At 47.6% G+C, this 24275-nt stretch overlaps 1 protein-coding gene across 1 annotated transcript in view; it reads right to left on the bottom strand.

Annotated features, from left to right (window-relative positions):
- FBXO22 (F-box protein 22) overlaps positions 1-23752 on the bottom strand; it is a 52107-nt gene extending 28355 nt beyond the window's left edge. Inside the window, exons 1-3 of the mRNA XM_075342645.1 lie at positions 23510-23752; positions 7151-7289; positions 384-471 (exon numbers count right to left, since the gene is read on the bottom strand). Of these exons, the coding sequence (XP_075198760.1) occupies positions 384-471; positions 7151-7289; positions 23510-23676 (394 nt within the window). The 5' untranslated portion in view covers positions 23677-23752. The remainder of the gene's footprint in view (positions 1-383; positions 472-7150; positions 7290-23509) is intronic.
- Between the last annotated feature and the right edge of the window lie 523 nt (positions 23753-24275).

The raw sequence follows: 24275 nt of genomic DNA, 5'->3' as shown, positions 1-24275 counted from the left end.
CATTAACATATCAAAGGATTTTTAGAAATACTTTTCTAAGATCTCTTTATCTAAGCTAGTGTATACAGGGACAGTTAGGCAGGGATTAGCAATATACACCCAGAACTGCTCGTGGATCTGGGTGAATATTGCACCTGACAGGTTCCCTTTAAGACTGTGTATTCTAAATGTGCACCGAACGCTCTGTGCATGTAGAGTTTTTAAGAGATTTTGTAGCAGAAACTCACCAAATCCTCCTCCAAATCTCAAGACTCCTAAACAAAATATTCAGTGGGCCTATAGCCTAGGAATTAGAAAGTATTGGTAAATCTTCCCTTTTTGTGCTTCCCTCTCTATAATGAGACACCACATGGCTTCATGCTATGTTACATTGGGATCATTACCTCTCTTAGGTCCGCAGTGTGATCCATGATCATTGAGGGACTCGGAGTCTGTGAAGTACAGGGCTATCTTTGGTATGATGTAGACTTTCTGCAGGAGAAAGAAGAGTCCGCTGTCAGCCCATGTTCTCCATAAGAGGACTATTGGGAGGATATTGCAGGTACAGCACGTGTCAGCCATGTATATACACCACATACCTTACCCTCTGATATTAAGGCTACAATACACATACATTATATATATTAGTGTGTATATTATATATATATATATATATATATATATATATATATATATATATATATATATATATATATATATTATATATATATATATACACACACACAGGGTTCGGAAAGTATTCAGACCCCTTTACATTTTTCACTCTGTTTCATTGCAGCCATTTGGCAAATTCAAAATAGTTCATTTTTTTCTCATTAATGTACACTCTGCACCCCATCTTGACAGAAAAAACAGAAATGTAGACATTTTTACAATTTTTTTTTAAACAAGAAAAACAGAAATATCACATGGTCATAAGTATTCAGACCCTTTGCTCAGACACTCATATTTAAGTCACATGCTGTCCATTTCCTTGTGATCCTCCTTGATATGGTTCTACTCCTTCATTGGAGTCCAGCTGTGTTTAATTACACTGATAGGACTTGATTTGGAAAGGCACACACCTGTCTATATAAGATCTCTCAGCTCACAGTGCATGTCAGGCCAAATGAGAATCATGAGGTCAAAAGGAACTGCCCAAGGAGCTCAGAGACAGAATTGTGGCAAGGCACAGATCTGGCCAAGGTTACAAAAGAATTTCTGCAGTACTCAAGGTTCCTAAGAGCACAGTGGCCTCCATAATCCTTAAATGGAAGAATTTTGGGATCACCAGAACTCTTCCTAGACCTGGCCGTCCAGCCAAACTGAGCAATCGTGAGAGAGGTAAAGAAGAACCCCAAGATCACTGTGGCTGAGCTTCAGACATGCAGTAGCCAGATAGGAGAAAGTTCCACAAAGTCACCTATCACTGCACACTCCACCAGTTGGGCCATTATAACAGAGTGGCCCGAAGGAAGCCTCTCCTCAGTGCAAGACATATGAAAGCCCGCATAGAGTTTGCAAAACAAACACATGAAGGACTCCCAGACTCTGAGAAATAAGATTCTCTGGTCTGATGAGACAAAGATAAATCTTTTGGTGATAATTCTAAGCGGTATGTGTGGAGAAAACCAGGCACTGCTCATCACCTGACACAATACAATCCCAACAGTGAAACATGGTGGTGGCAGCGTCATGCTATGGGGGTTTTTCAGCTACAGGGACAGGACGACTGGTTGCAATTGAAGAAAAGATGAATACAGCCAAGTACAGAGATACAGGTGTGAAAAACTTGTTGCATCATTCCCTAGAATCATGGCTGTACTAGCTCAAAAGGGTGCGTCTACTCAATACTGAGCAAAGGGGCTGAATACTTATGACCATGTGATATTGCAGATTTCCTTTTTTTAAATATTTGGAAAAATTTGTACATTTTTGGGTTTTTGTTCTGTCAAGATGGGATGCAGTGTGTACATTAAGAAAAAAAATGTACCAAATGGCTGCAATGAAACAAAGAGTGAAATATTTAAAAGGGGTCTGAATACTTTCTGTACCCACTGTATATATACAGTACAGACCAAAAGTTTGGACACACCTTCTCATTCAAAGAGTTTTCTTTATTTTCATGACTCTGAAAATTGTAGATTCACATTGAAGGCATTAAAACAATGAATTAACACATGTGGAAGTAAATACTTAACAAAAAAGTGTGAAACAACTGAAAATATGTCTTATATTCTAGGTTCTTCAAAGTAGCCACCTTTTGCTTTGATTACTGCTTTACACACTCTTGGTATTCTCTTGATGAGCTTCAAGAAGTAGTTACTGGAAGTGGTCCTCCAACAGTCTTGAAGGAGTTCCCAGAGATGCTTAGCACTTGTTGGCCCTTTTGCCTTCACTCTGCGGTCCAGCTCACCCCAAACCATCTCGATTAGGTTCAGGTCTGGTGACTGTGGAGGCCAGGTCATCTGGCGTAGCACCCCATCACTCTCCTTCTAAGTCAAATAGCCTTTACACAGCCTGGAGGTGTGTTTGGGTTCGTTGTCCTGTTGAAAAATAAATGATGGTCCAACTAAATGCAAACCAGATGGAATAGCACACCGCTGCAAGATGCTGTGGTAGCCATGCTGGTTCAGTATGCCTTCAATTTTTAATAAATCCCCCAACAGTGTCACCAGCAAAGCACCCCCACACCATCACACCTCCTCCTCCATGCTTCACGGTGGGAACCAGGCATGTACAGTCCATCCGTTCACCTTTTCTGCGTCGCACAAAGACACGGTCGTTGGATCCAAAGATCTCAAATTTGGACTCATGAGACCAAAGCACAGATTTCCACTGGTCTAATGTCCATTCCTTGTGTTCTTTAGCCCAAACAAAGTCTCTTCTGCTTGTTGAAGAAAAACAAAAATTCCAAACTGCCCCAAAGAAATTTCCTGTGACGTGGCGGGGTAGCTCAAGAAATTGCAATCATTTGCCAAAAATCTCAAATTTTTATAATAAGTACAGTTTGGAATTTTTAGTGCTGAAGTGCACATTTAGTGCTGGCTTTTGGTTTTTCTTCATTGAATTGGTCGGTGGCTGACCCTCACCTTGCTATGCACCCCAATTTGGGATGTATTCCACCGGTCTAGATTTTGGCGGTTGGTGGCTGTTCACATTCAGTCATCAGGCCCTGTCCACAGGCTATTTACTTCATGCAGCATTTGCTTGGACCTGTCCTGCCCACAGCCATGACTCAGTCATGGGTACGGGATTGAAAAAGACCAAGGGCTGCTAAGAGCAGTTCTATTATTTCATATGTGAGGCCGCATGGCACATTTTATAAAAATATTTTAGTGTAGGACTACCCCAACGAGATTTGCCGTGATGTGGCGGGGTAGCTCAAGAAATTGCAATTTTTTGCCAAAAATCTCAAATTTTTATAATAAGTACAGTTTGGAATTGTTAGTGCTGAAGCGCATATTTAGTGCTGGCTTTTTGTTTTTCTTCAAGTCTCTTCTGCTTGTTGCCTGTACTTAGCAGTGGTTTCCTAACAGCTATTTTACCATGAAGGCCTGCTGCACAAAGTCTTCTCTTAACAGTTATTCTAGAGATGTGTCTGCTGCTAGAACTCTGTGTGGCATTGACCTGGTCTCTAATCTGAGCTGCTGTTAACCTGCGATTTCTGAGGCTGATGACTCGGATAAACTTATCCTCCGCAGCAGAGGTGACTCTTGGTGTTCCTTTCCTGGGGCGGTCCTCATGTGAGCCACTTTCTTTGTAGCGTTTGATTTTTTTTTTGCCACTGCACTTGGGGACACTATCAAAGTTTTCCCAATTTTTCGGACTGACTGACCTTCATTTCTTAAAGTAATGATGGCCACTTGTTTTTCTTTACTTAGAATTTGTATTATGGCAAGAAAAAAGCAGCTAACAGTCTATTCAGTAGGACTATCAGCTGTGTATCCACCAGACTTCTGCACGACGCAACTGATGGTCCCAACCCCATTTATAAGGCAAAACATCCCAGTTATTAAACCTGACAGTGCACACCTGTGAATTGAAAACCATTTCCGGTGACTACCTCTTGAAGCTCATCAAGAGAATGCCAAGAGTGTGCAAAGCAGTAATCAAAGCAAAAGGTGGCTACTTTGAAGAACCTAGAATATAAGACATATTTTCAGTTGTTTCACACTTTTTTGTTAAGTATTTCATTCCATATGTGTTAATTCATTGTTTTGATGCCTTCAAAGTGAATCTACAATTTTCAGAGCCATGAAAATAAAGAAAACTCTTTGAATGAGAAGGTGTGTCCAAACTTTTGGTCTGTACTGTGTGTGTGTGTATATATATATATATATATATATATATATATATATATATATATATATATATATATATATATATATATATTATATATATATACATATACATACACACACACACACACACACACACACATACATATACACATACACACGCCATTAATATACTATCAATCGGCAGTAATTCACTCCATGATACTACACTGTAGGTTCCATCTCCTATGTACAAAGAGAATTTCACGACATAGCGGGGCTCAGGTATCTATACGGGGACGAGCGTGGAGGTTCTGGCGATAATCTGAGTGACATTCTAGAAAACATTTCATGCCAATTATGTGCATGTGTATGTTCACATAACATTTATTGTATGTGCACTCCCGGTGGGTACATCTGATTTACCCTTAGCCCCACACCCCAGTCATTCATCAGAGATCCAGAGAGTCATTATGGACTCCGTATGGCTGGTAGACAGGAGCATACACTTATGCTACCTGTATAGGAAAGCACAGTCCGCTGCTGCTCCTGTACAGTACAGTAGAGTCCCTGACAGAAGTTTTGTCGCTTATCCATATGTGAATAAAAGCTTATAACCTGACTTTTAATTTATCCATTGGTTTTATAAATTACTCTTTTGAAAGCTGAAACCCTCCCAAATTTGGTTTAAGTTATGAAAATAAAGTTGCTGCAAAGCTGAAATATTGATCATTTAATGAACACAGAAAGGTCAGATTTTGGCAAGACAAAAGTTTTGTCACTCACAGAAAGTAATGTGAAAAATCAAACAAATAATTAACTTCTAATACAAAGATATGTTGCATAACATTGGTGAATGAAGTTGTGGTGCTATTACAGCCATATTTAATATTTTGTATGACTTCCATGAGCTTGAAGGACTGCATCCATGCGATTCAACAATGATTCATAGAATTTATTGATGAAGTCATCAGGAATAGCAAAGAATGCAGTCTTACATGCCTCCCAGAGATCATCTAGAGTCTTTGGTTTTGTCTTCCAAGCTTCCTCTTTCATCCTACCCCAAACATGCTCAATGATGTTCATGTCTGGTGACTGGGCTGGCCAGTCCTTGAGCCCCTTGATCTTCTTTGCCAGGAGGAACTTTGTTGTAGAGATAGCTGTATGAGATGGAGCACCATCCTGCTGCAGAATTTGACCCCTTTTATGATTGGGAATGTAATAAGTAGCTAATCCTTCTTGATATTTTAGGCTATTGATTTTGCTTTCCACCTTGCAAATGTTTCGCACACCCCCATACTGAATGTAATCCCAGACCATGATCTTCCCACCACCAAGCTTAACTGTTTTCTGGATCCATACAGGCTCCAGTAGGTCTCCTGCAGTATTTGCAGTGACTGTGGTGTAATTCAACTGAAGATTCATCAGAGAAATCCACCTTCTGCCACTTTTCCAGCATTCATCTGTTTAGCAGGCTGTGGGACTTGGCAAATGCCACATGTTTTTTTAATTGCCTTTTGTTTAGTGCTGGCTTCTGGGCACTGATTTGACAATGGAGGCCATTTCGAGACAGAATCCTACAAACTGTTCTAGTTGACACAGGAATTTGAGATGACTAGGCCTTTTGGAACTCTGCTGCTGTGGAAGAGGGGCTGGCTTTGGATTTTCTAACCAACAAACGTTCCTCCTGAGCAGTTGTCTTGTGGGGTCTCCAGACCTGGGCTTGTCAAAAACATCTCCAGTCTCTTCAATTTTTTTTTTTTTAATTCTTTGTACTTGATGCTGAGACACATTAAAAGGTGCCAGCCACCTCTGCAGTGGATATGGTCTTCAGCCTCTTGATAATCAAGGCTTTGGTTGCAGGGTGGATTTTTGGCATGTTGTCAGAGGTCAAGTTGCAGTTCAACTGAAGGTCTGGGGTGCTGGGTTTCGTTTTATACACACCCACTAATTAACCAATCATTTAGTGAGCACAGGTGAGGATGTAAACTAGGATTGGGTGCATTATATGACAAGGCGACAAAACTTTTGTCTTGCTAAAATCTGACCTTTCTGTGTTCATTAAATAATCAATATTTCAGCAACTTTATCTTCATATCCTAAACCAAATTTGGAAGGGTTTCAGCTTTCAAAAGAGTAATTTATGAAACCAATGGATGAATTAAAAAGTCAGGTTATAAGCATTTATTTACATAACATGGATAAGCGACAGAACTTCTGTCAGAGACTGTATAAGGCTAGGTTCGCACACTGCGTCTTTTTGACGCTGCGTTTTTGTGTGTTTTTGGCTGCTAAAAACGCACAAAAACGCACCTGGGTCGAAAAAACGCATCAAAAAACGCATGCGTTTTTGCCGCGATTTGGGGCGTTTTTGGCTGCGTTTTGCTGCGTTTTTGATCTCTGCGTTTTGCTGCGTTTTTCCAATGCATTGCATGGGCGGAAATCGCAGAAAAACGCAGGAAAGAACTGACATGTCCATTTTTTTTTTTTAACTCAAAAACGCAGGTAAAAAAACCAGATGTGTGCGGACAGCAAAAATGAAAACTCATAGACTTTGCTGGGGAAGCAAAGTCCTGCAGTTTTAAGGCCAAAAACGCACCCGAAAAACGCGCAAAAACGCCGCGAAAAACGCACTGTGCGCACATAGCCTAACAAGCCACTGTGTTATCCAACAGTCCCATAGACAATGAAAGGAGGAGAGGTCCAGCTGTGCTCCATTCAAAATGGGGCTGCAGACATCATTACCCAGATTTCAGGGACCATTCCCGGGATCATTGGGGTCCCAGTGACCAGTTAATTGTCCTCTATCCTGATGACAGTAAGTTATCCCCCATCTTGTAAATAACTTATTAATTCCTACAAATACTACTATAGAAAAAGATCTCTCTCACCTCCAATTCTTCTTTCACAACTTGGACCAAAGCGTGGCCTCCCGAATCCAGCTCTCCTGCCCCCACAGTGGATACCCACGCCACCCTCTGCCGGGCATTCAGTTTACACACCGCACAATCCCTCCATAATCTACAAACACTACAAATAGAAAAACAAAACACAATTTTACAAACAGTTATCAATAAAAAACACCAACAAAAATGACTGCCCTAAGTGCGCCATAATAACGTGGACTATGCAGGAGGCGGTGATTATACAATGTATAGATGCAGCAGAGCTCAATGTGTGACCTGTCAGTGCGCGGCTACTCATCAATGCCTGGAGTTTCCTACAGAGAAGGGAAGTTAGATCAGAGCTTCGCTTGACAGTCAACTCTGCTCTGTTACATCTGTCCAGGTAAATGACAGTCAGCTCTGCTACATTTATCCATGAACATGACGCCAGCTCCGCTACATCTGCCCAGGTACATGACAGCCAGCTCCGCTACATCTGCCCAGGTACATGGCAGCCAGCTCCGCTACATCTGTCCAGGTACATGGCAGCCAGCTCCGCTACATCTGTCCAGGTACATGGCAGCCAGCTCCGCTACATCTGTCCAGGTACATGGCAGCCAGCTCCGCTACATCTGTCCAGGTACATGGCAGCCAGCTCCGCTACATCTGTCCAGGTACATGGCAGCCAGCTCCGCTACATCTGTCCAGGTACATGGCAGCCAGCTCCGCTACATCTGTCCAGGTACATGGCAGCCAGCTCCGCTACATCTGTCCAGGTACATGGCAGCCAGCTCCGCTACATCTGTCCAGGTACATGGCAGCCAGCTCCGCTACATCTGTCCAGGTACATGGCAGCCAGCTCCGCTACATCTGTCCAGGTACATGGCAGCCAGCTCCGCTACATCTGTCCAGGTACATGGCAGCCAGCTCCGCTACATCTGTCCAGGTACATGGCAGCCAGCTCCGCTACATCTGTCCAGGTACATGGCAGCCAGCTCCGCTACATCTGTCCAGGTACATGGCAGCCAGCTCCGCTACATCTGTCCAGGTACATGGCAGCCAGCTCCGCTACATCTGTCCAGGTACATGGCAGCCAGCTCCGCTACATCTGTCCAGGTACATGGCAGCCAGCTCCGCTACATCTGTCCAGGCAAATGACAGCCAGCTTCGATACATCTGTCCAGGTACATGACAGCCAGCTCCGCTACATCTGTCCAGGTACATGTCAGTCAGCTTTGCTACATCTGTCCAGGTACATGACAGTCAGCTCTGCTACATCTGTCCAGGTACATGACAGTCAGCTCCGCTACATTTGTCCAGGTACATAACAGTCAGCTCCGTTACATCTGTCCAGGTACATGACAGTCAGCTCTGCTACATCTGTTATTTCTTTCTAACTTTCTATTCTAGCTATCTATCAATAATCCTATCATATTTTCTTTCTCCTTTAAAAAACGAGGCAAAATGTCATGTGTTTTTTGGGCCACAAGCTGCGTTTCTGTGACCCACAGCATAAAAAGATGCACTCAGAAAAAGATGCAGCGTGTGCACTGTGACGACATGGACTCTCATGGGTTAAAGTTTCTTAAAATTCAGCCAGACAGAATGATAGATTGTCTATAGACGGGAGAGAAGTCCCTCATTGTTTTTACAAGACTCTTGTTGATTCAATGTAATTGTGTTGGCCACTGAAAGCCAGACTTTTCCAGTAACCATTGTATTGTAGTTGTGTATTGCTAATGTGATTACCTTAGTAGCCATTGTTGAGTCTGTGACTTGCAGACTCCATGTAGATATCTTCAGTCTTTCTGTAGACATCATTTGGATGAACATTGTCCATGCAGCTTGAGATTCATCCAATGGGAGAGGCGCTCTTGTCCAACCAATCGATGAGGACGCAGTGTATCTAAGTGGAAGGCTGTGGCTATAAAAGGGACTTCTTTAAGCCATCAGGTTGTTGATGGATGCTGATGGATCCAGTCTAAGCTCTTTGGAGCTGACTAGAGGATCAGGATATCTTATGGCTTCATTCTAGGGACTCCGGTTCCGGTTGGAGACCATATCCACAACCTAGGGATTTCGACTCCGGCTGCCAGGATTGTAACATCATACCAGGACTACCTAAGGAGGACACTCAGGTTGGGACAGTTCAGTCACCTGTTACAGACTTTGCAGACCTCACACAGCTTCCTAAATCTGGCATTATTCCTTTTTCGGTGGGTGCCCGCCAAAAGTGGGGTGTTGCTGGATGGGAGTAAATAGCCCTGGAACCTCTGAGGCATGGACATTCTAAATCCCTGGTGAGCCAGCGGAAGGGTGAGACTCTGTTGCCTGTTACATTTGTGTGTTTTGCTGGTTATGTGTTATATGCCGTTAATTGTTTGGGGATCCAATAAAGTCTAATTATTGTGGTTCCCTCATCCGGTGTTGTCTGAGTAGTGTTACGCCCACGGTTAAGGAGGCCGGCGTTCAGTTGGGATGAGCTCTGAGCCACGCTGTCTTTCTAAAGGCGGCGGGTTTTAGTGGACGAGAGCACCCACTGAGCCCCGTGTCTCCACAATTGGTGGCAGCAGTGGGATACTACTCAGCCTGGTTTACCCAGGGGAGCTGCAGCGGACTGGTGTTCGTGGACACCGTTCAGGGCTCAACAACCAGGGAGGTACATAAGCATACCCAGCAGGCCATAGGGGAGGCATTCAGGTTTCGGACGCTGCCATGTTCAACCCCACCAGCTCAGCCATGGGACAATGACCAGGGAGGAGATACGACCGAAGCAGTAAATGGATGCTACAGGATCTGTGCCAGATGCGAAAGATTGAATACGGGAACACTGACACTCGGTCAGACTTGATCCGGAAATTAGTCTGTTGGGATGCCCAGAATGATGCAGAGGATGATGAGGACACTGCCGTTGTGGTATCAGAGGAGGCTAACCCTGTATCTCATCCTAGATCCAGTGACACTCTGGAAACAAACCAAACCCAAGCAGACCGAGTCAAGGAATGGTTTACTGCATTGGGGCCTGAAGCTTCAAGGGAAGAGAGGGCTGGTGTTCTGCAATTTGTGTTTGGATTTCCAATTTCCTTACCATCAGCACCTACCTCCAGGATAGACCACCACCAAGGGAGTCATCTTCGCTACAGAGATGTGCCAGTGTTTAATGATTCCAGCACTGTGATAGATGAACACTTGCAAAACTTTGAGATGCTAATGCGTATGCACCAGGTGCCCACAGATGAGTCGTCCAAATACCTGTGGACAAGCTTGCCGGTCCGGGCCCAGGAGGCTGTCCGATCACTTGGGCCTCAGGACTGCTTGGACTACGGAGTTATTAAGGACACTTTGTTGGCCCTTTTTACCATAACACCCGAGAGACATCGCACTAAGTTCTGGACTATGTCTCGCCAGGGTGTCTCGTACGTCGAATTTGGCAGTCAACTCCAACGACACTGTAATCGCTGGCTCGATGGTCGGGCTGCCCACTCCGCTGCTGCCCTCCGGGATGTGATAGTGCTTGAACAGCTGCTGGAGCAGATGGACCCGGAAATCCGAGAATGGGTAGCTGACAGGAAGCCCGACACCCCAGAGCAAGCAGCGCGATTGGCTGACGAATTTACAGCCAACCGACCCAGCTGGAGGCCCAATAGGCCCACCGATCTGAGGAGGTCCCTCAACCATGGATCCAAGCAACCCCCAGACTCACGTGCTGGACTAACTCATTACCCCACAGAAGCCCCAACAAGACAAAGGTTTACCAACAGGGTGGGTGACTTGTCTAACCCACGGCGCTGTTATACGTGTGGGCGCCTAGGACACATGGCTAAAGAGTGTCTACGAAACCGGGGCCCCATGCCTGGAGCCCGTCTACCAGTCAACATATGCCGAGATGAACCAACGAGACCTGAGGAATGCTACTCCCGAGAAACACCAATAGCTGAGGAAGTGGTTTATCCAGTCCACACCCTACGGCAGGCCGGACACCGTACACCAGCCAACCTCCATCCCCACATCCAGACGGTCAAGGTCGGTGATATACAGGCTCAGGGACTTCGAGACTCGGGATCTTCTATCACCCTGGTCAGCCCAGATATTGTCCCCACAGAACATCATTTACCTGGCCGCCAAGTGACTATCACCCTTGCTGGGGGCCAGCGCTCGAACATCCCTCTGGCACAAGTGCAGTTGGACTGGGGAACTGACCAAGGAGAGGTTGAAGTGGGGCTCATGGACGGCCTCCCCACCCCTGTAATTTTGGGAAATGACCTAGGACAAGGACTATCCAGCCAGTTTGTCACCGCCATCACCCGCAGCCAAGCCAAACACCATCCTGGTGCAGGTCTTTCTTCCAGCCCATCAGAGGAGAACCCTCCTCCTCAATCTTCAGCCTCCTCATCAGAGCCAACAAATGTGAGTACATCAGACCCAATTGTGGCCATTGATTGGGGGGAGATTGACAGTTGAGCTTCCCTGAACTCCTTACGATCTGACCCCACCCTAGAGCTTATACGTAGTGCGGCCGCCCAACCTGGGGGAGGAAATCAGGGGAAGGTATATAGATGGGAAAAAGGCCTCTTATATCGGGAGAAGCCCGCATCCTGCCCAGAAAAACCCTGGACCCATGTACATCAGCTTGTGGTACCCCAGCAATACCGACCCCAACTATTGTGTTTAGCTCATGATGTTCCTGCGGCTGGGCACATGGGGACCAAAAAGACTCGGGCCCGCCTGCTGCGTAGTTTTTTTTGGCCAAGGGTCACTCAAGAAGTGCAAAAATACAGAGCCTCTTGCCCAGTGTGTCAGCATATGAGGGGAGCCCCATGCCGTGCCCCACTTCAACCCATGCCCTTGATAGGAGAACCGTTCCAGAGAGTTGCCATTGATATAGTAGGCCCCTTAGCCATCCCCAGCCGCAGTGGAAAAAGATTCATCCTCACCCTGGTAGACTTTGCCACCCGTTACCTAGAAGCCGTTGCCTTAACCTCCATAGATGCAGAGCACGTGGCTCAAGCCCTACTGGACATCTTTAGCCAGGTAGGGTTTCCACAGGAAGTATTGACTGACCAGGGGGCACAGTTCCAAAGTGAACTGATTCACACCCTGTGGGAAAAACATGGAGTCCGCCCCATGTGCACAACCCCCTACCATCCTGAAACAAATAGATTCTGTGAGTGCTTCAACAAAACGCTCAAACAGCTCATTAGCCGATATGTGGAGTCCGAGGGGGGGGGACTGGGAGAAAAACTTGCAGCAGCTCCTTTTTGCTTACCGAAAATCCACTCCAGTCCATATCACTCCAAAAGACATACAGATAGGGACTCTAGATTGTGAGCCCCAATGGGGACAGCGTTCCTGATGTATGTAAAGCGCTGCGGAATATGTTAGCGCTATATAAAAATAAAGATTAGATTATTACTATTAGATTACCGGGAGGTGCCGCATGACTCCACTGGGTTCTCTCCCTTTGAATTGCTGTACGGCCGAAAAGTACGAGGGCCCCTAGAGCTGGTACGAGAGAGTTGGGAGGGCACGTTCCCCACAGAAGAGGTTCCCATACTGGACTATGTTCAAAAGTTTAGGGAAAGGATGAGGCACCTCATGGCGTTAGCCCACAGGAATTTAGAAGTGGCTCAGGAAAGGCAAAAACGATGTTACGACCGCACTGCCCGGCCTCGAGAATTTGCCTGTGGACAGAAGGTCCTAGTACTAGTACCGGTGCGGAAAAACAAGCTGCAAGCCATGTGGGCGGGTCCATTCACCATTACCAAGAAATGTGGCAATACTGACTACACCGTGGCCCTGGATCGAGCAGGTGTTTGTGAGCGTACCTAACACATCAACAGGCTAAAAGCTTATGAGGAACGAGAAGTCACCAATTTAGCAGTTTGCTGTCCAGAGTTAGATGATCCAGAGTTGGACCAAATCCCAGACCTATTAGTGGACTCCAAAAGGGAAATGGGGGTAAAAGATGTATCATTAGGGGAGCAGCTTTGTCCATCACAGAAGCGACAGATATCAGACATACTCGGAACATATGAAACCCTGTTCACAAGTCAGCCTGGTAGAACCCCCCTGGTCCAGCATCATGTCAATACAGGGGCAGCCACCCCACTAAGACAACCAGCCTACCGGGTGACCCCTCCTGTGTTGGCAATGATGAAGGCCGAGGTGGATGACATGATAAATATGGGAAACATAGTCCCCTCCCATGGCCCATGGGCTGCCAGTGTGGTGTTGGTGCCAAAAAAGGACAAGAGTACTTGTTTCTGTGTGGACTATAGACGGCTCAATGAGGTCACGATTACAGATGCTTACCCCATGCCCCGGGTGGATGAACTACTAGATAGGTTAGGGGGGTCTCGGTTTATATCTACCCTCGATTTGAGCAAGGGATACTGGCAGATCCCACTCACAAAAGACGCTCAAGAGAAATCGGCCTTCATAACCCCTTTTGGCCTCTTTGAGTTTACCAGCATGCCTTTTGGGATGAAAAATGCCCCAGCCACCTTCCAGAGGATGGTAGACCATTTACTAGAGGGATGTCAGGAGTATGCCCAGGCCTATTTGGATGACATCGCTATCTTCAGCGACACTTGGGAAGAGCATCTTCAGCATGTGTCCCAGGTGCTGCAGAGGGTAGCCAAAGCCCAGCTCACCATCCGACCTGACAAATGCCAAATGGGGATGGCCGAAGTGCTATACCTGGGACATCGGGTGGGAAGTGGGTGCATTCGTCCTGAACCTGCAAAAGTAGAAGCCATTATCCAGTGGCCACGCCCGGTCAATCAAAAACAGGTCCGTGCGTTTCTAGGAACCGCAAACTACTATCGAAAGTTTATCCCCAATTACAGTACCATAGCAAAACCGCTCACTGACCTCACAACCAAAAGATATGCCCGTAACCTTATCTGGACCCCAGACTGTGAAACTGCGTTCCTCCAATTGAAAGACCGGCTAGCCCAAAGCCCAGTCTTGACTGCTCCTGACTTCCGTCGCAGATTCATTATCCAAACAGACGCATCGGACACAGGACTAGGAGATTTACTTAGCCAAGTAGGGGACAACGGTGAGGAACATCCGATAGCGTACCTCTCCCGGAAGCTGTTGGACCGAGAGAGGGCTTAAGCCACCATAGAAAAAGAATGCCTGGCCATAGTCTGGGCCCTAAAAAATTGCACCCCTACCTCTATGGCAATGAGTTCACAGTCCTCACTGACCACAATCCATTGAGTTGGCTAAATCGCACTGCCGGGGACAACGGACGCTTGCTCAGGTGGAGTCTGGCATTACAATCTTACAATTTTTCCATCTCCCATAAACAAGGCAAGAACCATGGAAATGCGGATGGGCTTTCCCGACAAGAGGAGAAGGATGATCGAAAGCCTATCATGTCTGGCTAATATTAAGAAGGGGGAGGAATGTGACAACATGGACTCTCATGGGTTAAAGTTTCTTAAAATTCAGCCAGACAGGATGATAGATTGTCTATAGACGGGGGAGAAGTCCCTCATTGTTTTTACAAGACTCTTGTTGATTCAATGTAATTGTGTTGGTCACTGAAAGCCAGACTTTTCCAGTAACCATTGTATTGTAGTTGTGTATTGCTAATGTGATTACCTTAGTAGCCATTGTTGAGTCTGTGACTTGCAGACTCCATGTAGATATCTTCAGTCTTTCTGTAGACATCATTTGGATGAACATTGTCCATGCAGCTTGAGATTCATCCAATGGGAGAGGCGCTCTTGTCCAACCAATCGATGAAGACGCAGTGTACCTAAGTGGAAGGCTGTGGCTATAAAAGGGACTTCTTTAAGCCACCAGGTTGTTGATGGATGCTGATGGATCCAGTCTAAGCTCTTTGGAGCTGACTAGAGGATCAGGATATCTTATGGCTTCAATCTAGGGACTCCGGTTCCGGTTGGAGACCATATCCACAGCCTAGGGATTTCGACTCCGGCTGCCAGGATTGTAACATCATACCAGGACTACCTAAGGAGGACACTCAGGTTGGGACAGTTCAGTCACCTGTTACAGACTTTGCAGACCTCACACAGCTTCCTAAATCTGGCATTATTCCTTTCTCGGTGGGTGCCTGCCAAAAGCGGGGTGCTGCTGGATGGGAGTAAATAGCCCTGGAACCTCTGAGGCATGGACATTCTAAATCCCTGGTGAGCCAGCGGAAGGGTGAGACTCTGTTGCCTGTTACATTTGTGTGTTTTGCTGGTTATGTGTTATATGCCGTTAATTGTTTGGGGATCCAATAAAGTCTAATTATTGTGGTTCCCTCATCCTGTGTTGTCTGAGTAGTGTTACGCCCACGGTTAAGGAGGCCGGCGTTCAGTTGGGATGAGCCCTGAGCCACGCTGTCTTTCTAAAGGCGGCGGGTTTTAGTGGACGAGAGCACCCACTGAGCCCCGTGTCTCCACATGCACATAGCCTAATATTTAATACAATTTCAATTTTAAAAAGTTGGCCGAATAGAAAGGTTCGGCCTGCAGTCCGATTTTGTCCCGGAGATGAGGACCCAGCATGTCTGATTTCGGGCTGTGGATCCTTCTTTTATTCCTCTAAGAAACTACTACATTGCCAGTCTGTCTAGTAGCAGCTCTCTCATGCAGAACACAAAAGCAGTCAACAAAGTTAGCACTCCTGTGTATGGGAGAGTCAGGGAGATAGCTGCTAGCCGAATGATGGGACACCTGTCTATATTGTATGAAGGCTTTAGTCAAATACTCGTTTGGCTGACGGATGGACTCAGTGAGACAGCTATATATTAAGTCTGGCACACTGACCCAATAATGATCTACTCTACTATCAAGTCTAATAAATTAAATACTGCTACATCACCAGAACCACCATCAGCCAATGGCTACATCACCACTTTAACAATTGTAAGGAGATACTAAGGCCGGCGTCACACGCTACGATATATCGGGCGATATGTCGTCGGGGTCACGGATTCTGCGATGCACGTCCGGCATCGCTAGAGATATCGTGTGACAGCTACGAGCGACTGTTAACAAGCAAAAATACTCACCTTATCGTTGCTCGTTGACACGTCGCTCCTTTTCAAAATGTCGGTCCTCCTTCTGTGCTCCGGTTGTTCGTCATTCCCGTGGCAGCACACATCGCTCCGTGTGACACCCCGGGAACGATGAACACAGCTTACCTGCGGCCGCTGGCAATGCGGAAGAAAGGAAGTGGGCGGGATGTTACGTCCCGCTCGTCTCCGCCCCTCCACTTCTATTAGCCGGCTGCTATGTGACGTCGCTGTGACGCCGAACGTCCCTCCCCCTTCAGGAAGAATATGTTCGCCGCCCACAGCGAGGTCGTCCGGGAGGTAAGTGCGTGTGACGGGAGTAAGCAACTGTGTGTGCCACGGGCAACTAATTGCCCGTGACGCACAAACGACGGGGGCGGGTACGATTGTCCCGTGTGACGCCGCCCTAAGAGTTGTTACCAGTCATCATCAGACTGCGGACCACACAGGAACCACAGTACTGATGGTGCAGGCAGTAGCACTATTAAATATTTAAAAAATACTATAACTTTTGGGAGATATCTTCTATGTTTTACGTCCATTAATTCTGAGCACATTGGTGTAGGTCTGGGTCCTGAGACCCCCATAGACTGCAAAAGACCCCTTAGAAGTGGACAGCTCAGGACACAGGACTATGACTTTCTACAGCATCCACTCTGTGCGGTGTGCGCTCTTCTAAGAGAACTTTTCAGCTGTAGTTGGGGGTTTCAGGACCAGATTCCTCACCAATCTGCTCAATTATTGGTCATAAAACATAAAAAAAACCCTCCCAAAACTTTACTCTATAAGGTGCATTTAAAATGGTGTTAATAATAAAAAACTGAATATTTGTCTAACTAAACCGGCTGTCAGATCACCCGATGCACAAATAAAATGTTTGTTTGTCGGGCGAAATGATTTTCAGCTTATCTAAAGGGAGTCTGTCACCCAAGGCCAATTAAATTGCAGAAACATCTATAAGGCCACATGCGCACGCTGCGTTTTTTGGTGCAGTTTTGTTGTAAGAACTTTTATGACATCTGACATCCAGCAAAGTCTATGAGAAGTCAGATTTGCTGTGAGCACATTGCAGTTTGTCAGTGGTTTTTTTGTCAAAATTTTGTGACAAAAAAGAAGCTTGTTCATTCTTCTTGTGTTTTTGTCAACATTTGTCATCCATTAAAATCAATGAGGGGATGAAAAACGCAAGGAAAAATGCATGCTATCAAATTGGTGCATTTTGCATGCGTTTTACCTGCGGTTCTGTCAACAAAAACGCAGCTCATGAACTTAGTTCCAGAATGACAAAATCAATGCTGGAGTGATTTTGACATGTCTGTGTCCGTGTCAATACCCGTGTCGGTGCCATGTCAGTGTCGGTGCCTGTGTCAGTATCTCTTTCTTTCTTGCGTTCTTCTCTCTCTCTTTCTCCTCACGCAGTACATACTCACCGATCACCGGCTGTCACACTGCTACCGCACCTCTCGTCTTCTGCCTCATGCGTATTGACTCCTCCCCCGAGTGTGATTGGTTGCAGTCAGACGAGCCCCTATGCTGAGCGACAGCTGTCTGACTACAACCAATCACAGCCGCCGGTGGGCATGTTTACATCGTACAGCACTAAAAAGAGTCGCTCTATCAGCGGTACCGTCGCTCCACAGTTGGAGTCCTCCAGCTGTCACAGCAAACCACCTGAGTGACTGAAGTGAGCAGCGCGATCGGCGGTGCCATCACTCAGGTGTTTGCTGTCACAACTCGAGTCCTCAACCTGTGAGCGCACATCAGGCCGCGACTGAAGTGAGCTGCAGCTGGAGGACTCACATGAGTGAGGGCACCGCCGATCGCGCGGCTCACTACAAAAGCGGCCTGAAAAGCAGTGAACCTGTGACATCATTGCTGCGACACACGCCGTACCGCGGGACCTGTAGCTGTGACGTCAGGGGTTCACCCCAGTTCATTCTGGTCGTTGCGGCTCTGTCCACACTCACAGCTGGCAGCCATGCTGTATGACCACTGGCTGTGACAGGACAGGGATGTAGCAGAGCTGAAAGTGTCGTGGGACCTCGTGTGGATTACTTCGGACCTAGAGGGGTGTTTTGGAGGTTAATAAAGTGGTGAAAGAGGGGGCTTTTTATTTTATTTCAAATAAAAGATTTTTTTCTGTTTGTGGTTATTTACTTTTACTTACAGATTAGTGATGTGGGGTGTCTCAGACGCCTGACCTCACTAACCTAAGGCTTAGTGGCATCTATGGGCTGCCATTAACCCCTTATTACCCTGATTGCCACCGCACCAGGGCAACGGGAAGAGCCGGATCCAGAGCCAGAATTGATGCATCTTATGGATGCGCCACTTCTGGGGCGGCTGTGGGCTGGTATTGTTAGGCTGGAAAGGGCCAAATAACGATGGCCCTTCCCACCCTAATAATATCAGCCCCCAGTTGTCTGCAGCACCTTGGCTGGTATTAGAAAAATGAGGAATCCCACGTCATTTTTTTTTAAATCACATAATAAAAAAAAAACAAAACATGGGGTCCCCTTCTATTTTTCATGACCAGCCAAGGTACAGCAGACAGCTGAGGGAAGCAGCCTGCAGCTGCTGCTGTTCCTGTGCTTGATATGAAAAAGGGGGGAACCCACGTAATTTTTCATACCCCCCCCCAAAAACTAAAAAAATAGCAGCTAATCAAGCTGGCTATCCCTCTATCAAGCTATTCGGTTTTTTCTTACTATCTAATCTATATGTTCTTCTTATTTATCTATCCATCTAGCTATTCTATTTTTTCTATCCATCATCTATTCTAGCTATCTATCCATTATCCTTTCCTATCATATTTTGTTTCTTCTTTAAAAAACGCAATAACAAAAACGCACCTACATTACAAGCGTTTTTTTTTTTTAACATTTCCAGGCTCTCTCTCACAAGGTGCAGTTTTGGTTGCAGTTTGTGTGCAGAAACAACTGCAGAGTGCGCATGTAGCCTATAGGAGATGTAGCCTACAAAAATCATACACAGCTGAGCTTATAGGGGCTGCTCTAGAGTGACGAGTCTGTAGTCGCACTATGTGTCGCTATGTGACCGCAGACCTGGGAATCCTCCCAGAACACTAGTTTTTTTTTCTCCTGTTTGTCCTTATGCAATATTCCCATAAAGTCGTATTTATATCCATAACCCTTGCACTGAATAATAGTGCATGCATGGTTGACTGTTCTAGATATCCTCACTCATCCCTATAGACTGTGAGCGCTCGCGGGCAGGGACCTCTATCCTCCTGTACCAGTCTGTGCCTTGTATTGTTTATGATTATTATACTTCCCTATTATGTATACCCCTTTCACATGTAAAGCACCACGGAATAAATGGCGTTATAATAATAAATTATATTATTCTTTGTTATATGACAGTCGGCTCTGCTACATCTGCACCCTTGTCCGGGTAAACAACAGTCAGCTCTGCTACATCTGTACGCGTATATGACAGTCAGCTCTCCTACCTCTATCCAGGTACATGACAGCCAGCTCTGCTACATCTGTACCTCTATCCGGGTACATGACAGTCAGCTCCGCTACATCTGCACCTCTGTCCGGGTACATGACAGTCAGCTCCGCTACATCTGCACCTCTGTCCGGGTACATGACAGTCAGCTCTGCTACATCTGCACCTCTGTCCGGGTACATGACAGTCAGCTCCGCTACATCTGCACCTCTGTCCGGGTACATGACAGTCAGCTCTGCTACATCTGCACCTCTGTCCGGGTACATGACAGCCAGCTCTGCTACATCTGTACCTCTATCCGGGTACATGACAGCCAGCTCTGCTACATCTGCACCTCTGTCCGGGTACATGACAGCCAGCTCTGCTACATCTGTACCTCTATCCGGGTACATGACAGTCAGCTCTGCTACATCTGCACCTCTGTCCGGGTACATGACAGTCAGCTCTGCTACATCTGCACCTCTGTCCGGGTACATGACAGCCAGCTCTGCTACATCTGCACCTCTGTCCGGGTACATGACAGTCAGCTCCGCTACATCTGCACCTCTGTCCGGGTACATGACAGCCAGCTCTGCTACATCTGCACCTCTGTCCGGGTACATGACAGTCAGCTCTGCTACATCTGCACCTCTATCCGGGTACATGACAGCCAGCTCTGCTACATCTGTACCTCTGTCCGGGTACATGACAGTCAGCTCTGCTACATCTTCACCTCTGTCCGGGTACATGACAGTCAGCTCTGCTACATCTGCACCTCTGTCCGGGTACATGACAGTCAGCTCTGCTACATTTGCACCTCTGTCCGGGTACATGACAGTCAGCTCTGCTACATCTGCACCTCTGTGCGGGTACATGACAGTCAGCTCTGCTACATCTGCACCTCTGTCCGGGTACATGACAGTCAGCTCTGCTACATCTGCACCTCTGTCCGGGTACATGACAGTCAGCTCTGCTACATCTGCACCTCTGTCCGGGTACATGACAGTCAGCTCTGCTACATCTGCACCTCTGTCCGGGTACATGACAGTCAGCTCTGCTACATCTGCACCTCTGTCCGGGTACATGACAGTCAGCTCTGCTACATCTGCACCTCTGTCCGGGTACATGACAGTCGGCTCTGCTACATCTGCACCTCTGTCCGGGTACATGACAGTCAGCTCTGCTACATCTGCACCTCTGTCCGGGTACATGACAGTCAGCTCTGCTACATCTGCACCTCTGTCCGGGTACATGACAGTCAGCTCTGCTACATCTGCACCTCTATCCGGGTATATGACAGTCAGCTCTGCTACATCTGCACCTCTGTCCGGGTACATGACAGCCAGCTCTGCTACATCTGCACCTCTGTCCGGGTACATGACAGTCAGCTCTGCTACATCTGCACCTCTGTCCGGGTACATGACAGTCAGCTCTGCTACATCTGCACCTCTGTCCGGGTACATGACAATCAGCTCTGCTACATCTGCACCTCTGTCCGGGTACATGACAGCCAGCTCTGCTACATCTGCACCTCTATCCGGGTATATGACAGTCAGCTCTGCTACATCTGCACCTCTGTCTGGGTACATGACAGTCAGCTCTGCTACATCTGCACCTCTGTCCGGGTACATGACAGTCAGCTCTGCTACATCTGCACCTCTGTCCGGGTACATGACAGTCAGCTCTGCTACATCTGCACCTCTGTCCGGGTACATGACAGCCAGCTCTGCTACATCTGCACCTCTGTCCGGGTACATGACAGTCAGCTCTGCTACATCTGCACCTCTGTCCGGGTACATGACAGTCAGCTCTGCTACATCTGCACCTCTGTCCGGGTACATGACAGTCAGCTCTGCTACATCTGCACCTCTGTCCGGGTACATGACAGTCAGCTCTGCTACATCTGCACCTCTATCCGGGTATATGACAGCCAGCTCTGCTACATCTGCACCTCTGTCCGGGTACATGACAGCCAGCTCTGCTACATCTGCACCTCTGTCCGGGTACATGACAGCCAGCTCTGCTACATCTGCACCTCTGTCTGGGTACATGACAGTCAGCTCTGCTACATCTGCACCTCTGTCCGGGTACATGACAGTCAGCTCTGCTACATCTGCACCTCTGTCCGGGTACATGACAGTCAGCTCTGCTACATCTGCACCTCTGTCCGGGTACATGACAGTCAGCTCTGCTACATCTGCACCTCTGTCCGGGTACATGACAGTCAGCTCTGCTACATCTGCACCTCTATCCGGGTACATGACAGTCAGCTCTGCTACATCTGCACCTCTGTCCGGGTACATGACAGTCAGCTCTGCTACATCTGCACCTCTGTCCGGGTACATGACAGTCAGCTCTGCTACATCTGCACCTCTGTCCGGGTACATGACAGTCAGCTCCGCTACATCTGCACCTCTGTCCGGGTACATGACAGCCAGCTCTGCTACATCTGCACCTCTGTCCGGGTACATGACAGTCAGCTCTGCTACATCTGCACCTCTATCCGGGTATATGACAGCCAGCTCTGCTACATCTGCACCTCTGTCCGGGTACATGACAGTCAGCTCTGCTACATCTGCACCTCTGTCCGGGTACATGACAGTCAGCTCTGCTACATCTGCACCTCTATCCGGGTATATGACAGCCAGCTCTGCTACATCTGCACCTCTGTCCGGGTACATGACAGCCAGCTCTGCTACATCTGCACCTCTGTCCGGGTACATGACAGTCAGCTCTGCTACATCTGCACCTCTGTCTGGGTACATGACAGTCAGCTCTGCTACATCTGCACCTCTGTCCGGGTACATGACAGTCAGCTCTGCTACATCTGCACCTCTGTCCGGGTACATGACAGTCAGCTCTGCTACATCTGCACCTCTATCCGGGTACATGACAGTCAGCTCTGCTACATCTGCACCTCTATCCGGGTACATGACAGTCAGCTCTGCTACATCTGCACCTCTGTCCGGGTACATGACAGTCAGCTCTGCTACATCTGCACCTCTGTCCGGGTACATGACAGTCAGCTCTGCTACATCTGCACCTCTGTCCGGGTACATGACAGTCAGCTCTGCTACATCTGCACCTCTATCCGGGTACATGACAGTCAGCTCTGCTACATCTGCACCTCTATCCGGGTACATGACAGTCAGCTCTGCTACATCTGCACCTCTATCCGGGTATATGACAGTCAGCTCTGCTACATCTGCACCTCTATCCGGGTACATGACAGTCAGCTCTGCTACATCTGCACCTCTGTCCGGGTACATGACAGTCAGCTCTGCTACATCTGCACCTCTGTCCGGGTACATGACAGTCAGCTCTGCTACATCTGCACCTCTATCCGGGTACATGACAGTCAGCTCTGCTACATCTGCACCTCTATCCGGGTACATGACAGTCAGCTCTGCTACATCTGCACATCTGTCTGGGTACATGACAGTCAGCTCTGCTACATCTGCACCTCTGTCCGGGTACATGACAGTCAGCTCTGCTACATCTGCACCTCTGTCCGGGTACATGACAGTCAGCTCTGCTACATCTGCACCTCTATCCGGGTACATGACAGTCAGCTCTGCTACATCTGCACCTCTATCCGGGTACATGACAGTCAGCTCTGCTACATCTGCACCTCTATCCGGGTACATGACAGTCAGCTCTGCTACATCTGCACCTCTATCCGGGGACATGACAGCCAGCTCTGCTACATCTGCACCTCTATCCGGGTACATGACAGTCAGCTCTGCTACATCTGCACCTGGTATCTGACAGTCCCGCTTCCAGGGCACATAGACACTATAGAAGCCTGTATTGCCCCGTCTCTGAAGCAGGTGCATGCTGGGCTGTGTAGTGCCGCGCTCTGGAGACGCACTCACCAGGCTGCCCGCTGCAGGGCTTTGCTGGGGAGGAAGCTCATCACTCGCTCCACCACTTCCGGCAGCGTGCTGAGCACATAGTGGCCCCGGCTCTCCAGGCTGCTGGGGGTTTTGGCCCCGTTATTCTCCAGCACTTCCCCACACTGATCCATATCCATTACAGACATTACGGTAGATGCTAGACTGTACGGGCTCCTTCCAGGAATGACGTCTTTTTTGTCACGTGATAGGGGCGTGTTCAAAATGCAGTCCGACGTTTCCAGACTGAATAAACATCTTCCAAGTCCACGTGATCATGTAGTTGTTTTTAATGGAAGGGGAGGAGCAACGCGCCATATTCCCTGATTATAGCGGACGGGAAGAAACATCGCTACGCCCACCAACCAAGCCGGTCACGCCCACTAACCTGGAAGGAGCCCATACATTGTAGGCTAAATCCAATTGGGCCCAAGGACCTTTCCTGACGTCATGCGCACGTGAGGGGATATGTTACAGGAAAAGGCGTGGCTTCCACCAACAGCTGTTACTTGGAAGCAGCGCTGTGCTGTAGCTGCTGGTGATGAGAGATCACAGAGGGGCTGAGAATGGAGCCAGGGTTTTCATACATAGGACTAAAGTGTGACTGCACAGGGAAGGGGCTCCTACTTGTGTGAGGGCTGTATATTGGGGGAGCTAAGGAGGGAGGGGAGTGACTTTGCGTGTTGTGGGGGGATGCATGTGAAAGGGGGTGATGTTACTCACAAGGGGCTGCGTGGGGAAGGGGGAG

Source organism: Anomaloglossus baeobatrachus, chromosome 4, assembly GCF_048569485.1.
Source record: "Anomaloglossus baeobatrachus isolate aAnoBae1 chromosome 4, aAnoBae1.hap1, whole genome shotgun sequence".
Taxonomy (NCBI): Eukaryota; Metazoa; Chordata; class Amphibia; order Anura; family Aromobatidae; genus Anomaloglossus; species Anomaloglossus baeobatrachus.
Note: the sequence above shows the minus strand (reverse complement) of the source record. Positions and strands in the feature narration are given on the sequence as shown.